The following is a 16,678-nucleotide window of genomic DNA, read 5'->3' on the forward strand; positions in this document are numbered from 1 at the left end:
TTTCTCCATTTGTTTTGCTCAGATTTGGAATATCTGAGGCTCCTGGGGATATAAGAAATAATTCAGTAAGTGTGTAAAATGCTATAGAGCTTTATAAAATACAGTGCACATGGGATACGTACAGTATAGTGCAACATGAGGGTTCTATTGGCATTACTTAGAAAAACCTACCCAGGTATTGCTCACTAGTGGTGTTGCCAACCCCAAATTTTATGCTGTGCAACCCATGCCAAGAAAAGCCTTAGGTGGAGCTGCCATTGTATGTTCTGTACTTTGCAAAAAAATGAGTGCATGGAGCGATAGCTGCTCAGTCACTGAAGAGAGTTCCTTTACTCACTTGTGGGTTGTGTGCAGGGGACTAGAAATCTTACTGAGGGAAACTGTTCAGAGGAGCGTTCTTAAGCGCCAGCTACTAAAATCTGAACAGTAGAGAGTTCTTGGCTTGTCTCGTCTCTCTATGGAAGCACGAGACAGAGAAGCAACCCTCTGCAATATTCAGAGAGGAGGAATTACAGGTAAGCAATTAGTTTTTATACTATTGCAACTTAAGGAAGGATGAAATAGGGCATGTGATCCCACTGATTAAAATCCACATACAAATGTTTGGTGTAAACGTGTGTGTTCTTCATAGGAGAGAAGCGTGTCTACCTGTCACTGCCCAGACCAGGGGTAAGTTACTTTTAGGATTGTTTTATTTACTTTATATCTGCTGTTAACTAATTGACTTCTTTCCACATTACACATTAATGGAGACATAACAGTATCTTGGTAACATGCATCCTGACTGGATGGCTGACAGAAAATATCAAGCTCTGTCAATTTATTAAGTGAATAACAACCATACTGAAAACTAGGGTAACTAGTTACATAATATGCTCTAATTGCTTTGATTGTACATGAGCTTTAATTCCTGTACATTAATATGACCTTTTTTTTACCATGTACTCGACGGTCATGCTCTATAATAAAAAATGCATTGTTACTATTAAAACAGTAGGAATACATTGCAACATAGTAAAAGTACGTCTTAATAATCTGATTTTTTTTATGTCGTTGCCTGAGTTGACCTATTTGGAACAAATGGACACGTTTGAGCCTGTTGTAGGATCTTAAGTAACTGGTTGTTGTTTCCTTCTTTGATCTTAAATGTTTTTAATGCAGAGAAAAAAGCTACACCAAATGTCCAGGTTTAGTTGTGAGGTAATTAATATCCTTAGCTGATTAGAATTGATACTGTATTGTTTCTGAGAGCATCTGTATGTTAGGAAACCTCCTAAACCCTGTCGGTACCATGTAACAGTCATTTGATTCACTTGCTACATGCTGAATCTTTTCATGGGTAGGAAGAAGGGGAAGAATGATCTCAGAAGGTACAGTGAGCTCCAGCATGTCTCTTTCTCTCGTCACCTTTTTCTTAACCTGTAGCATTGAGGAATTTCGGTGTCAAATGATCACCTGTCTCCATGTCTGCTGTTGTGCAATTCTGCAACTTCAAACAGCGTATTACTTCTGATCCTTAAGGGAAAGAGAAAAGGTCATACATTATAAATCCAATCTGCAGATTTAAATGGAATATAATGTTAGGCTGGGTGAGCGTGGGTGAATTTCATGGTTATGGAACTAAATATTGAGGCTGGAAAAGAGATTGTTTCAGTAACTTTTGATAGAGTTTTTTCCCTCACTGGTTTGACTAAGCTACATAGCTTCTGGACTTCAGTTAAAATATAAAGATGAGATGTTTGAAGTCAGATTCCCATTTACTGTTTCATGTGCCTTTTAAAAATATTTCCATTAAAAACTTTGTTCCCAGGATTTAAACAGTTCTGCTTTGTTGTCATTTGAAAGGTTGCTGCCTTCTTCAGAATTCTGCCAGATGCATAGATTTGGGCGAGTTATGATTAATAGACAGTTTGGAAGCAGACAGGAAATACAGATTATGACCATAAGACAACAGAGTTTGTCCACAGAGCAATTTCTTTGTCAAACTGATGCACTAACCCTTGGTCCTGCCCCTCTCGCCAGCGCTGTGACTCTGGGTACTGCCCCTTCTCTCCCTGCTGCCCTCACAGAGCTCTGCTCTGCTGGGCTGATGCCCACGCTGTCCCTGCACAGTAGCCATGCTGTTCCTGGCCATCTAATCACATTACATATGTTGTTATATCTGTTTAATTGCCACTGTGCCGTTTGCTGGTAATGAGCGCCCTCCCAGCCCATGCCACAGTTGAGGACAGCACAGTAGCGATGATTCATGCCTGTGCTTAATGCACAGGTGCATTTTTCTCTATAGTATTAGATATCAAATCATGTTTTAAAAGTAGAGTAACTGTGTTATCTGAGTTGTACCAATTTTCCTATTCAAGTAGTGTGAGTAAACACCAGAGTGGAAAAAAACTTGAAATCTGACAGCATTCTGTGGTTTCTTCAGTTATTTGGGGTTAAAAAAACTTACCTGTGCTAAAGTGCTGGTTTTCTTGAATACCCTTCACTCAGCAGCTTAAATATTTGCCATACCTTGTAGCCCAAAGTTTGTATTTACATACAAACCTAGTTAGGCTTTGTGTTCCTTTCTTCTTGTAAGACTCTGCCTTAAAGCCAGTATTTCTTGAATTGCATCTCTAATATGCATTGTGGTCAGACAAATTACAATTAGGAGTATCAGACTTTTTGCTACATCTTTCAATAAGAGATCAGCATTCTAATATATAGGTAGAATTATGATGTCTAATCTGGGTAAACGTTCATAAGATTCAGAATATTTTAAAATTTTGAGATGGGAAAAGAGTGATGGCATGAAAGCGAAATTGAGCAGCAAATTTCGGTAGGAACGTCAATAGTAGCACTACATTTTTGCTCAGACTCTTGAAGTGAGAGATGGAGACTTCACCTGGAGGTTATTTCTGCTGCTGTTCACAATGAACAATATTTCTTCCCCCTCCATGGGCATTATTGAGCTTAAATAGCCCAAGTACTCCCACTAATGAATAATAGCTCATGTCAGATTCTCAGACAGGGATCTCAGTCCTGCACTTTTATCATCCAGCCTCCTCCAGTGGCTCCCACCTCTCCAAGTTACGGGCACTAACTTTGTACTTCCCATTCCCCTGTGCTCCAGTGCAGTTTGTGAATGTGGCCGGTGGTTCCCCTGTCTGTTGGGTTTTGCTGCCATCACACAGTGACAGCACCAGCACATGAAGTTAAAGCCAGGAACTGCTGCTCTCTGCATGCAAATTGATTTGAAACAAATCACGTGTTACTCTGTGTGTGTGTGTGTGTGTTATGCAGTTGGCAAACTCTGCCTTTACCAGGTACTCCACTCGCATCGGTACCACTAATTATTACAGAATCACAGAATGGTTGAGGCTGGAAGGGACATCTGGAGATCATCTAGTCCAACCCACCTGCTAAAGTAGGTTCACCTGGAGCAGATCGCACAGGAATTATTGTTTAATCTGAGCCAAGATTGGGCTTGCTGCCAGATAGTTCATGATGTTATAAGGAAATCCATTTAAAAAAAAAAAAAAGTCTCAGTATTTGTTGCTGGCTACTTCAGCAAAATTAGACAGAGTAATCTGCTACATCATCACACCAGCATTTATGTGGGTTGTACCCTAGATCAACTTGCTGCTAGCTAAAACAACTTCCAAGTGCCTCTTACATCAGTATTAGCTTTGATGGAAAATTCAGTGCAGTAGTAATTGACTAAGACGGTTTATTTAGTCATAAGCATTATTGAGGATTTAGAGGGCAAGGGGAAGAGATGGTACTGCATGAGGAGGTGGAGTCTTAGAACTGTGGAAGGTCTTTTCTGCGAAACTTCAGGGTGTGTGTAGGTACAGACCCTCTTGGCACGTGCCATTGCAGAAGGACAGGCAGCACAGAACAGATTCTCAGCTTCTACCGAGAAGTTTGTCTGAACCACTGGAATTCTCCTGCAAAGTCTACCTCTAAATATACAGCCACCTCTTATGATTTGTTAGTAAAATTACTGCTAATTCCTTTTATTTAAAATGTATTATTTTTTGTTTGAAACAGAAGCATAATGCAAATCTGAAAGCATTAAAGCCAGTCAAACTAGACACTGAGGTAAGATGTCATCATTTTAGTAGAGTTTTCTTTATTATTCTTTTTTCTCTTGTCTGAATAATGTATTTTCAAGTGCCATAAATATGGTTACCATTTAAAGGAACAGGCAAAAATTGCGAAACTTGGATTAGAATTGCATCTCCTCACATCTGATGTGGATTCTGAGACAGAGAAATGGGAGGATCAAGAGAATGAGATCGTGCAACATGGACAAGGCATGTCAAGTATGGCCTACTCCATGTATTTATTTACCAGGTAATTACACTGTAGCAGCATGTTTAGGTGGGGAGAAGAGCACTAACAGTATTTGTAAGAAATAAGACTGTTTAATTTGCAGAGTATAATGATTGGGACACATTCAGAAAGGACCTTTAATTTCTATCCTTACGCTTTATAAAATCTATTAAATTTCTAAGCTGTTTAGTAATAAAATTAGGGGTTTTTTAAGTGCTAAACGTATGTTTTGTTGCAGAACAGCTATTTAAATAGTGTTCATAAATACTTTAAAAATTAAGGGAATTAAAGCACAGGTATAAAACTGTGGATTAGAATGCTGATCTTTGCTGTACTGATGGGTGTTCTTCTGAAACTTGCCAATGCCATGTCAGCTCTCTTATTTGAATAATTTAGGGGATTTTGTATAGGAGTTGAGATTTATCTTCCCTAGTACTCCAATAATACTCAGAATGCCAGAGATACGGATTTCTGTCCTTGCTCAACTGATGAGAACTGAACCATTCCTGATTTCTCAGTAGTGCTCTAGCCACTGAGGTGTTTATATAATATTCTGAAATGCAGTTCCTGTAGTAAATTATTGTTGTTCATAGTATCTTCTAAGAGAGTGATATTTTACAGTTGAGTAGTGTGAATGGGGGTGAGAGAGAGGTACTATAAGTAGTGCAAGCAGCAGGCAAAGTAATCTGCAGTCTATACATGGCATAGACTCTCTTTTCATTATTTCCCACAGAGGAGAAGGACTTCTGAAAACTACTCAAGATTTATTTCATCAAGCAGAGGTAACACATTTTGAACAAAATAGGAACTCCGAGTGAAGAACAAATTGGAACTTAACTCTCTGATTCCTTATGCATAAGTACAGTGTATCATGAGCTGACTGGCAGCTGTAGTTTTTAAGCAGCTTAACTCTGATATGTACTTTCTGAAAAATAACATTTCAGTGTTCTAGTAGTAGCTAGGAATGGCAAAGTGGCGTTACGGCAACTACAGTGGACTGCAGTGCATTAGTAGTATTCCTTGTGTCACTTAGTCCCTGAGAGTGTTAATGGATACTCCATCCTAGTCTGAGCAGCAGTATTTTCATGGGAAAGAAAGAAGATGTTAGAATTTGGATAATACAAACAAAAGACAAGGAGCCAAATGAAGGAATGCGGGGTGATATTTCCCAGACAGATGCCTGTGGTCAACAGGAGACTGGTTATCTTTGTCAGGACAATAAACAAATGGGGCAGGTGTCATCTACTCACAAAACTCCTGTGAGCTGCTACAGTGCAAAAAATAATTAGAAGTCAAGTTTCTTTACATGTAAATGGAAAGCCTTTAAAGTTGGCTTAGCTGAGAGAAAGGCAATTCGTAGTGTTGTTTCAGAAGTCACTGCAAACTGCTGACTTTTTAATTATAAATGTATACAACTATCACAAGTATTTCCTGCTACCTTTTTACTTCATAGCACACTATTTATTAAAACAAGGAAAAAGAGCCTAATCTTCCATTGTAGTTCATTTTCTTACATGCTCTCTCCCCCTTTCAGATTTTTGCTACAGAGGGCACAAAGCTTGCTGCAGCTCTTCAGGCCTTTTCTGACCAGGTGATGTACGATCTCTAAAACAGCTTAAAAGCCGGTTTCATTATCTCCTCCGTTGACTTAATATTGGAGTCTTAACATGGAGTGGCTTTGTCTTCTTGAAACACGTTTCAGGTGCACAATGATGACAAACCTTTGCTTCTGTTGGAGGCTGAAAAGCTGATCGCTACATGCAAGCAGCTCCAGATAACAGCTAAAGCTTCTGTTCAGGGTAAAAGTGCTACATTTACAAAGGTAAAGTAAAAAATGTATGTATTGCTGAAAGTAAGACCTAACTTGTTTTGAAATATAGTAACTTACTAATTTATGCTCTTGGTAAAATATGAAACAGATCATGACAGCTGAACTTCTTGGATTGACAGAGGACCATAAAAATTAATAAGTACAAACTTTTATGCTGTTGTGCAAACATTTTTTTGCTATCCAATATGTCATTGTTGCTGTTCCTTATGTAGAAGAGGAATTTACTTCAACTCAAAGTTCTGTTTTGCACTTAACATGTTTTGAGAAGCTAATGTGCAAAGTGTAGAGGAAGAACGGTAAGAACTGTTCCTCTTGCTGAAAATGTTCTGTCTATTGGGACATCCCTGGTAACTGTAATCCAAGCCATTCACCACACTACCTTGTCTCAGGAGGGAATTTTCTTCTACTGTTTTCTAGCCTTTGGGGTTTTGTTTGTTTGGGTGTGTTTTGGTTTGTTTTTTCCCTACTACTAGAGAAGAGCTTCAGTGAAGTTTAGCCTGACACCCTCATGGATGCTGAGAGTTTGATAGGAGAAAAAAAAAAGTACACAGGCACCCAGCATACATGGAAGCCTGCCAGGGGACAGCTTGGAGAGTATTGCTCTACTACAGGCTTATATGAATGTTTTCTTTAGGGAGTTTTGTATAACTGGCCCAGTGGCCACAGACATATCATTGATATTCATGTTTTAAGGAACAGTTTCCCTACCTCTATCTTATCAACTCCAGAGTCTGAGAATCAGTAAAATAAGGATTTTTTTTCCTTTGTATTACTAAAAATATTGAAATTATCATTTGGGTTTTGGATTTCACTGTTAGTGAAAGAGTTTACAGAAGTGTTTCCCAGGACAGTGATGTTCCTTGATGTTCCTTGACTTCTCTTAAAAAAAATGTAGACATGTGTCCGTAGGCTTCCACTACTTTATATTGCTTTTTACTGCTGAGAACTTTTTTCGAAAGAACTTCTATCAACCTCTCCCTCAACTTACCGACTAGATAAAGAGAGGTACTGGAATTTTATCATGCTGCAGCTGAGAATTTTCAGCTGAGTAATAGGAGATGTAGTAATACTGTATATAATACTATAATCCCCTAGATTACAGTAGTCATACTGTAATCCACTAGATCTTCATTCAGAGAAATATGAACTGTAATTAATTGTACCTCATTGAGAAAGGACCTCAGTGATCAAAATACTAATGAAGTTAATTTGTATTTCTAGCACTGTAATAGTTATTGTTATTCTGTTCTTATTCATGCTTAACATAAACATAACAAATTCCAAACCGCAAAGACTCTATTACTGAAATACATGCTTGCTTCTCAGTGGGTAGAGAGTCTATATCAGACTGCCCAGAGTTTATTCTGATATTGTTCATATTTGTTACAAGTAAATATCCACAGAGCTCCCATAAAGTTTCGGCATTGTTACCACGCTAAGTAGATCTGCAAACCTTATTGGGGAATAAGTATCCCTGACCAGCAATATGATCAATGTCATCAAGACCGTTTCTGTGCACCTGGATGTCTGCTTCCAGTGAGCTACAGAAAAGACATTTCAATTTTACATCAGGGACCGAAACTGGCTGGAGCATCCAAGCCCCTCCAAACCACACTGGGTGCCTCAGGGCTACTGCTTGGTTTGACACTCTCCAGCTAAATTAAATGGGAATACTAAATGTTTATACAGGGTGATGTATTGCTACATAGCGGTAACAGACTGTCGAGGGTTCTTCAGGACCCAGGCTTGTGACCTGTGCTGAGTGTTACACTTGAGGCATAAACTCAAATGCTTTTAAGATGTAGGTAACTTTTAGTGTAACTCATATCAAGGTAAAGCTTACAGAATGCATGGCTTTCAAAATCATGCTGACAGGACATAAAACAAAAAGAAAACCATGAAGAATCATACTCAGTAAGAGCTCTTTCCCAAGACACTTCTATTACCGTTTAATATTATATTAATATTAGTTCCTTCTCCTGGCATGTGTGTCATTCCCTTCTGCTTTCTAACTCAAGTCTTGGGTAACAGAAGTGATGCTGCTGCTGTACACGTAGTATATAGAGAAATTCAAAAAAGCTAGGCAAAAAATGTTTTGATTAGAAGGGATTTATGAAGGAAAAATATTACCTATTCAAGCTTGAAATAGATTCTCATCTCATGAATTAAACAATTTCCTAATAAAAGTAATCAGTGGTCTTACTCTAATTGTCTTGTTTAGGTTGATGCCTGCATTCTGAAAACAAGGAATGTGATGACTCTGTTATGCCAGCTTCTTCCACTTTGCTGCAAATTACTGAGAAAGGTGAGTACTTGGTTCATCTGCAGTATTTTAAAGGGTTTTTGGGGGTTTCGTTTGTTTGTTTTCAAGAAATCTTCGTTTTTTTCTATACAGAATAAAGCAGGAAACGGCTGCCTTAAACCTGCTCCCCCATGGAGAGAAGACAGAATACGAACTGGTACAAAGGCACATGCTCCAGAAAGGAGAACTGAGACATTTGGCATCAAGTCTTTAGAACATCATGTAACAAATATGACGTTTTTAGAGAGCAAGTAATTACAGCACTTAGAAACACAGGAAGTCCCATTTGAAAATAACACTTGGTGAATTCTCAGTATTGCTTTCATTTGTGGAAAGTCAAACCAGGTTAATTTGAATTAAAACTGTTGACCTTTGTCGCATCTAATAGATGTCCCATTACTTAGCAATTACAACACCAACTAGTCTAATTGTGATGTATTTTTATGATGTGAACGCCTTTTCTATGCTCACTATTGATACTGGTTTTGTAATTAATGCTTATGAATGTCTTAATAGATATTTCAACCCAAAGATGCTGCTAATAGACATTTTATATAAAGGACCTTGTACTGCATATGCTATTTGTAACACTGCTGCTGAAGTCTGTAAACTCATCTCTGGCCTATTTCAGTCTATGTATTCGATAAAGCAGAATCAGGAATAGAGTCTGAAGGGCTGTGGCCAAAAGCACTGAAATGTTCTCTTAGTTACAAGTTGTACCTGCAATGAAGTAGTTCTAGGGGGAAAAAAAACTCTTTCAGCAGCTGCACCACTGAATTTTAATCTTGTTAGGATGATTCCTATTTCCAAAAGTGTATTTCTAAGGGATTAATACTCTACTCAAAACCTTTTTTTTTAAATTATCTTCATTTGTAGGTGGCAGCTGTTGCTTCCTTTTTTATGAAAACTTACAGAGCAGAATTTAATTGCATGTAGAACCACTGAAGTATTATATAGTCTTTACATTATACCATTTGAAATGTAGGAAAATAGATACCAGTTGTGACAAACTTCTGTACAAAGGGCATTACTTGACTTCAGGATGCTATGAAAATATAACCTGGTGTGAAATACATATTTTCAAGTTTATCTGCTCTTTGTACATAGGCTTCTGTTTCATTTTTATCTTCAATTTGCCTTTGTCAAACTCCATATTGTATTAGTTTAGCTAGATTAAGTGATAGCTAAATCATATGATTTCTCTGTATGTGTTTTGCTTGCACTAAGCAGAAGCAAAGTTGCCTGTGGAACATAAATACTCTCCAACATGTCATTCTGCGCTTATTTAAAAACTTTTAGTGCTAGAATTGATAGAAAAGAGAAAGCAAATTTTAATATGCAGACTGTTTGAACTGGTTTATTCTTGTATGAAACAACTGTTTAAGTTCCTCTTTTAAAAACAGGCACTAGGCCTTTCAATACCATGAAAGTTACAGTGTACGAAAGAAGTAGCTTATTTAGTATCAAATACAGATAGACCTGTATAATTAATTTCATGAAGAAGAATTAAGACGTTTCAACAAAACTTCCTCGTATTCCTTCTGCGTGAGAAGTCCTTGAGTTACACTCTTACTTTCTTCAAATTTGGGTAGAACCACTGCGATGTATCCCTCAGTTGATGGCTTAAAAGCAAGACTGAAGTTAGTAGTGAAATAAAAGTTAGCAAATAAAAAGCAAGAAAGTTTCTTACCTTTTCTTGCAAAATAGATGGATTGCTAAGAATGCTTTCATTCACTTCTATCAGTCGCCCTCGTATACAACTGCAAAAGTGTTAAGTTTCAGTAAAAGGGCTGGTATGTCAAGGTAAGAAGGAAAAGGGAAAAACTTTACCTATAAATGGTATATTCCTCTCCATCTGATGAAGATATCCTGCACAGAGGGGCAAGTTCTGTTAAAAATTGAGCTCCCTGCATTTGAAAAAGAAAATAAATATATATATATATATATATATACACACACACACATATATACACATTTTGGATTACACAGGGCTTTTAAAAGTATTACCATCAGCAACACAAGAAGTTGGTAAGCTTCAGAGCAAAGCAGGGAAGTGTGATAGGAACAGGTCATTGCAAGTTACGTAGCTGTGCTTCCCTACAGAAGGTAATACCACAACTTAGTTCTGTACACAAATAATAACTTAGAAATTTAGTTGTAATTAAGTTTCTTGTACTTTAATCAGATTAAAATCAACACAGACAAAACCAGCACAGTTGACTTTCATAGCACCAGGCTAAACTATACATTTGAAAACCCACCAAGAAACACACTGCACTAGCCCATCTATTATCCAGGTCTGTTTGACAAAAACAGTAGTCTCCAAATCCTTGGCGTTTTGGTGGAAACAAACTTTACAAATAAAGGCATGTTTAAGTCCCTCTATGCGCAATGAAAAAATGGCTAAAAGTGACTGTTAGCCTTGGTTTGAGCAACACTGGGAACCACCAGTGCTGCAGGAGCACCGCAAGACCCTGACTGGGACAGTTGGGCAGGAACCTCTTGAGAAAAGCCTGAGTTCTTTCACTGGGGAGGGGCTGCTTTAAAATAAAATGCAAAGGTAACTCAGTAAGTTTCTGCCCTAGAAAGGACAGAAAGTCTCAGGCACCGTGAGAGAGGAAGATGAAAACTAAGCAAATCAGAAAGCCATACCCTTTTTGACTTTCCAGAGACCTTATTCTGGAGTCTGCTACAGTTGGCACTGATTTGGTAGTTTATGCTTGTAATTGTTTTTCCATTTTGAAGAAGAGGATGGGCTTCCGCCAAGGTGATGACACAGATTCTGCAACAAGAAACACAATTACTACGCTGGAGTTGTTCTTATGTGCTCTAAGCCAGCTCTAAAACCTCCTCTGCCTGCACTGCTAGGATTTAAAACTGATACTGACTACTTGACTTGGGCTCCTAGTCTAAAATGCTAGCAAGACTTCCAGTGTAGCAAAAGCTGTTCTTTACTCTCATTCTGTAGGCACAGGCTTCTTCCCTCTATAGTTCAGTAGCAAAGTTAAGCTGATAGTTCAACATGAATCATGGGATGGGCGTCTATCAGGTCCAGGGAGGAAGGAAGGACAGACAGGTCTGGGTGACAGCACTGGGGCTGAGTACGGTAACCTGGAACACAATTTACCTGAGCTAATGAAGAACAGAGGATAACTGTTGGCTGTTGGTCAGAGCCAAATTTTAATTTCCCGCTTACAAAAATGTCAGATACTGGATCAAATTGGACGTGCTTTCTTCAGAGCACCTTAATTGACATCTGCTGTACCAGACAGAATGAAAATTGCATTCTGACCTAAAGCAACCCCCAAAAAAGGTGCTTTGAGATACTGGGCTGGACCATTGAAAGCAGTATGTGTCTTAGCTAAACAGAACCACAGCTTTTACATCAGCTACAGCTCTTCTATCTGTTGCTGTATGCTATGTGAGCATATTTGGTTCACTAGTTTTCTGATAGCTGAAGTAGATATTCACTTAAGACAACAAAAGCAAAGCACGGGATGCTTTTGCAGGAAAATTTAACACAAGACAGCTTTTCTCAGAACAGCTAAAGACCTGTAGTGGTGAATAGTTACTGCAGATTAATCCCTCAGTGTTCTGGGCTTCGGTTAACCTGCTGCTTGCATTTTATATTTTGCTAAAGGATATTTATTTCTTGTCACAAAACTGGAGACTAGGCCTGCCTTCATGCCTGGGTTAGAACCGTGCTTAACGCACAAACATGTAGAGCTCAGAACTTGCCAATAACTGAACCGAGATGAAGCTATTCTGTTTAAGAAGAGTTTAAAACCAGAATTAACAGTAACCACAGCACAGAACCAAAGCTTTCCCTGCGGGTGCTGCATCTGTCTCCTTCCACTGTCCCGTCTCTTGGCAAGTCCTTGCTGCGCAGCTCCCCGCAAGAGGGAGCTGGATCCTGAGGAATGCGCCCAGCAGCTCAAAGGGACCAGAAAAGCCACCTCTTCCTGACCCCAGCCTCCTTCTAAGGGGAAGGTGACAAATCATCTATTTCAGCTGCCATCTATTAGAGCTGAGACCTGGCAAACTGAAAAAAATGAACAGAATCTTACACTGCTTCGAAATACCAAACTGAGCCACAGCCTCATACGTAACAATGGTAAAATAGTTCATAGAGCATTTGGCTAAACTGCTGTGGAAGCCAAGGGCCCTAATATTTCAGAATTCTAAACTGCAAAATAATCTTCATAGACATCTAAACAAGTGTTTATATTTTTATTTCCTTTGCCCCCATATCAACAGGATTTAAACTGTTGTCAACAGAAAGCTGTTTATGTTAGACAACTGAGACCAATAACTACGTATTTAGTATTTAGCCCAAATATGAGGTGTCCTTTCTTGCTGTCACACTTGTTATTCCCAGGTACTCAGGTTTCTGTTCCCAAAGAACGAGAAAGTGAATTGCACGGAGCAGCCGCAGCTCTGAAGGCCGCAGTGAGGCGATGACTCTGCCCTGTGCCAAACACGCTCTTCCCATCTCTCCAAACTCTGAATTCTGAAACAGAGCAGGAACCCCCTGGGAACAATGAACGCCTCATCCTCCCTCAACACGAGCAACTGGCACTGCTGATTTCTGTGCAGAGGGTAGTTAAGTTCTGTTCTTCCCTCAGGGACTAAACACCCCAGAAAGGCTCAGGATGCCACAAGCCACCCTGCGCCCAGAGCAGGCTGTAGCAGCGGGGCAGGTGTGTTGTTATGGTCCAGACCAGGTACAGGACTGATTTATTCCAAATCACTGGATATCCAGCTACATCCAAGTTGAAGCAACATATGACATTTTATTTCCTATGTTGCATTCACTGTCTGTAGTACAGAAAAGGACAATTGAAAGCAATTAAGTTGCACATAGAAAAAGCTAAATGTTCAAATTGAGCCAATTAACTTCCTAGAAACCAAGTTAAACAGACTACTTCACAATGCCATTACAGAAAAGCTTTTCTGCTACCGGAGATGATGTAAATGAGATGATGTAAGAAGGCTGTAGCATGGAGGGTGTTGGTCTCTCCTCCCAAGTAGCAAGTGATAGAATAAGAAGAAATGGCCTCAAGTTGTGCCAGTGGAGGTTTAGATTGGGTATTAGGAAAAAATTCTTTGTGGAAAGGGTTGTCAGGCACTGGAACAGGCTGCCCCGGGAAGTGGTGGAGTCACCATCCCTGGAGGGGTTTAAAAGGCGTTTAGACATGGTTTAGTGCTAGAGTTAGGCTAGGTTATGGTTGGACTTGATGATCCTGAGGGTCTCTTCCAACCGAAATGATTCTATGATTCTAAAGGGCCCTTTCAGCAGGAGAGAATGCAGGGATGCGAGGGCAGCACTACAGACACTGAGGGATCCTTTCTAAAAAAAAAAAAAATCTGTTGAGCAAGTTGGGGGGGGGAGGGGCGGAATTGGAGTAGTAATTAAAGGTACTCTTAAAACCACGTTTTAGGGTTTTAAAAGTATTTTTTAATCAGCACCAGGGCCGAAACAGAGGTGTCCCTCCATAGATCTGCTACTGACCAGTTGGTCATACATGGCTTATATTGACAGAAAAATTACATATTCATTACAGTTCTTGACAACCACGCCTATTCTACCACAAGCCATCGTTTAAGCAATGCTAAGTAACATCTGCATGTTTCTCAGTTACTTCTCAGTTACCTGTTTTAAAATAATATGTCGTAAAGCTACGTCGATTTTAAGAATAGGGTACGATTACCAAGTACAAAGATTCTCTGTTTACGACGTCTGTTTATACAAAGATTCTATGGTTACAAGGTTGGTTAATCTTTAAAGGTTGCTACCTTAATGTTCTCCTAAACTATGAGCGCTATGATTCCTTAAAAATACGGTCTAATAATTAGAAACGCAGGTCTGGCCGTGCGCTGCCCGAACGCAGCGGCGGGTCCTTTAGGAAGCGAACCGGCGGCTTCCCGAGGGCCAGACCCCGGCGGCCCTGGGCTGACCGCGGGCACCTGATGTCGGGAGAGAGCGGAGGCCGCCCCCGGAGCCCCCCAAACACTCGCCTGTTGGAGTGCTGCAGCACGCAGAAGTCCTCGCACGGCCGCCCCTTCACGTCTGCAACAGGGCACAAACACCAGTGACCGACACGCTGCGGCCGCGGCCACGGCCCCCGCCCCGGCCCCGGCCCGCCCGGCGGTACCTGGCTTGTACCAGCGCGTAAAGTACCGCTCCGCGCCGCCCGGCCCCGCCGCCGCCGCCATGCCGCCCGCCCCGCCTCAGCCGCCCGGCGCGCCGCGATGACGGACGGGCGGGCTCGGAGCCGCGGGGCGCTAGTTCCGGCAGAGGCAGCGCGGCCTCCTCCGCAGCGCGGCCTCCCCCGCCCGGGCCCGGCCCCGCCGCTGCCGCCGCCCCGCACCGCCCGGGCCCGGCCCCGCTGCTCCCGCCGCCCCGCACCGCCCGGGCCCGGCCCCGCTGCTCCCGCCGCCCCCGCCTTCCGGGCCCCGGTGCCGCCGCCCCGCGGGAGGGAGGAGGCGGCCGGAAGGCGGGAGCGGTTTCTACGGCAAAATCCTTTCCTCACCCCCTCCCGAGTGCGTGGAGAAGCAATTCTAACACAAGGCGGTCGTTTTTACTAACTCTAAGGAAACATAACTTTACATATTCAATTATTTTTTTTTTTTTCCTGAGGAGGTAAACTAAAGCTGTAACCGGCCATAACCACATCTGTGAGGAAAACGCTCAAAACCCAGCATTTGGTTCAGCGGTTTATTTTCTCCAGCACGCAGCAACAGCGCAAGAGCTCTCAGTGGTTGTTATACGCACCAAAAAAATAAAAACACATTTCATCAAAACATATTTTTGGTTCTCACTCGTAGCAAACAGAATAACAGAGTTTTTCCACAGAAATTTTAACTATGTTGGTATCTCGGTTCAGGCAGCAGGAGAGCCCATGTGAATTACATTTTAGCCTCGATTGTATTTTAAATAAAGGTAACTCAGCTGGGTTCCCACAACAAATTTGGCATCACTCTGAAGAGCACCTGAACCCCACAGCCTGGGCAGGTGAGTTTGTTTTGACTCTTGCTGCACATAGTAACATCACATACCACCTTCTTCTGTTCAAGTACAGGTCAAAAACATTAAATAACATGCTACAAAGAAAATAACTTCGAGTCCAGCATTGTCTGCCTATTCCGTTCACCTGCGTCTAGCACAGGCACAGTCCGGCAGCTGTAACAGCATACAAAATTAAGGTCTGTACCATAATTAGGGTACAGATGGATACACAAACCAGACATACTTTGATTTCTCAGCTGGAACAGACAGGCACGTCACAAACTGCTGCAGAAAAATATATGCATAAAAATAAAGGGCTGCTCAGAGGCTCTGCCCCATCGTTTTGCCAACCCATGAGTACTTCTGATTCGAGTACATTGCAACAAATGCAGATTCTACTTTATAAGGCTGACAAAGAAAACAAACAAACAAAAAGCCTGTTGTCATCATGCTGGTACAAAACTACAGCAGGCTTCAGCCTACAGTCTGCTCAATTACTAGTTTGGACAGCTGTCCATCATGGACATCTTTCCATCAATCACTAAAGAACACTGAATGGGTGAGACACGCATATGGCCAGCTGATCGAGTCATTTCTGCTCACAGGCTCTAAAGGCAAGTTTTTTCATCAGTTTCTACACTAGCAATGTGTTTTGATATGCAGATATTTTGGTGCCAGTTGATTACATTGAAAGCCAGCCAAGAACCCATTGGAAACACTGACTGCAATTTGTAGATGTCCATCTCTCATTGATCTCAAAATCTCCCGGGCAACACCAGGCTACATGTCTGCTTCCTATTTTGTACCCACCACCTGGACAAGGGAAGTCCAGCTGAACTAGCAGCTATTAAGGTTGTAGGCCAAGAGAAACCACTAGCAAAAAACTTCTAACTGAAGTCCAGAGGTTTAATCAAAACGCAACAGCACAGAACAAGAGAAACACAAAATTTAAAGTGCTTCATGGAAGGAAGGAACACACCCACCAATACTTGGTCAGTGTTCTTGTTAGAAATTAAAGCCCAGCACCAGAGTAGTTTCTAGTGATGGAAAGCAAGTCAGGGAGAGAAAATGAGTGCTCCTAAAAGAGAATTCTGTTCTTCTCTCCAAACAATTGCTCATCAAGCAAAGAGAGAGAAAGGTTCATACATGTGGAGACCTGGAGAAGCTGGTGAGGTGCCACCACAGCTTAGTGCTGCCCTTGGGATGCATCAGCAGAGCT

The 16,678-nt window shown here is 41.0% G+C and overlaps 2 protein-coding genes across 5 annotated transcripts in view; one reads left to right on the plus strand and one right to left on the minus strand.

Annotated features, from left to right (window-relative positions):
* CTNNAL1 (catenin alpha like 1) overlaps positions 1–10,727 on the plus strand; it is a 61,075-nt gene extending 50,348 nt beyond the window's left edge. Inside the window, exons 12-19 of one of the 2 annotated variants that reach the window (XM_065627195.1) lie at positions 632–669; positions 4,033–4,083; positions 4,157–4,338; positions 5,051–5,099; positions 5,852–5,908; positions 6,020–6,139; positions 8,370–8,453; positions 8,544–10,727. In XM_065627195.1, the coding sequence (XP_065483267.1) occupies positions 632–669; positions 4,033–4,083; positions 4,157–4,338; positions 5,051–5,099; positions 5,852–5,908; positions 6,020–6,139; positions 8,370–8,453; positions 8,544–8,705 (743 nt within the window). In that variant the 3' untranslated portion in view covers positions 8,706–10,727. The remainder of the gene's footprint in view (positions 1–631; positions 670–4,032; positions 4,084–4,156; positions 4,339–5,050; positions 5,100–5,851; positions 5,909–6,019; positions 6,140–8,369; positions 8,454–8,543) is intronic. The other variant, XM_065627196.1, reaches the window with a different exon arrangement.
* On the minus strand, positions 459–14,860 carry ABITRAM (actin binding transcription modulator). 3 transcript variants are annotated; one of them, XM_065627198.1, is made up of 6 exons: positions 14,606–14,860; positions 14,469–14,520; positions 11,103–11,232; positions 10,281–10,357; positions 10,141–10,210; positions 459–1,515 (listed from the first exon to the last, which is right to left on the minus strand). In XM_065627198.1, the coding sequence occupies exons 1-6, from the start codon at positions 14,664–14,666 to the stop codon at positions 1,504–1,506; spliced, it is 402 nt and encodes a 133-aa protein (XP_065483270.1). In that variant the 5' UTR covers positions 14,667–14,860; the 3' UTR covers positions 459–1,503. The 3 variants fall into 3 exon arrangements, with proteins under 3 accessions (XP_065483270.1, XP_065483269.1, XP_065483271.1); XM_065627197.1 differs by lacking the exon at positions 459–1,515 and adding an exon at positions 9,780–10,072; XM_065627199.1 differs by lacking the exon at positions 459–1,515 and adding an exon at positions 10,006–10,085.
* Between the last annotated feature and the right edge of the window lie 1,818 nt (positions 14,861–16,678).

The sequence above is a fragment of the Caloenas nicobarica genome, chromosome 2 (assembly GCF_036013445.1).
Source record: "Caloenas nicobarica isolate bCalNic1 chromosome 2, bCalNic1.hap1, whole genome shotgun sequence".
NCBI lineage: Eukaryota > Metazoa > Chordata > Aves > Columbiformes > Columbidae > Caloenas > Caloenas nicobarica.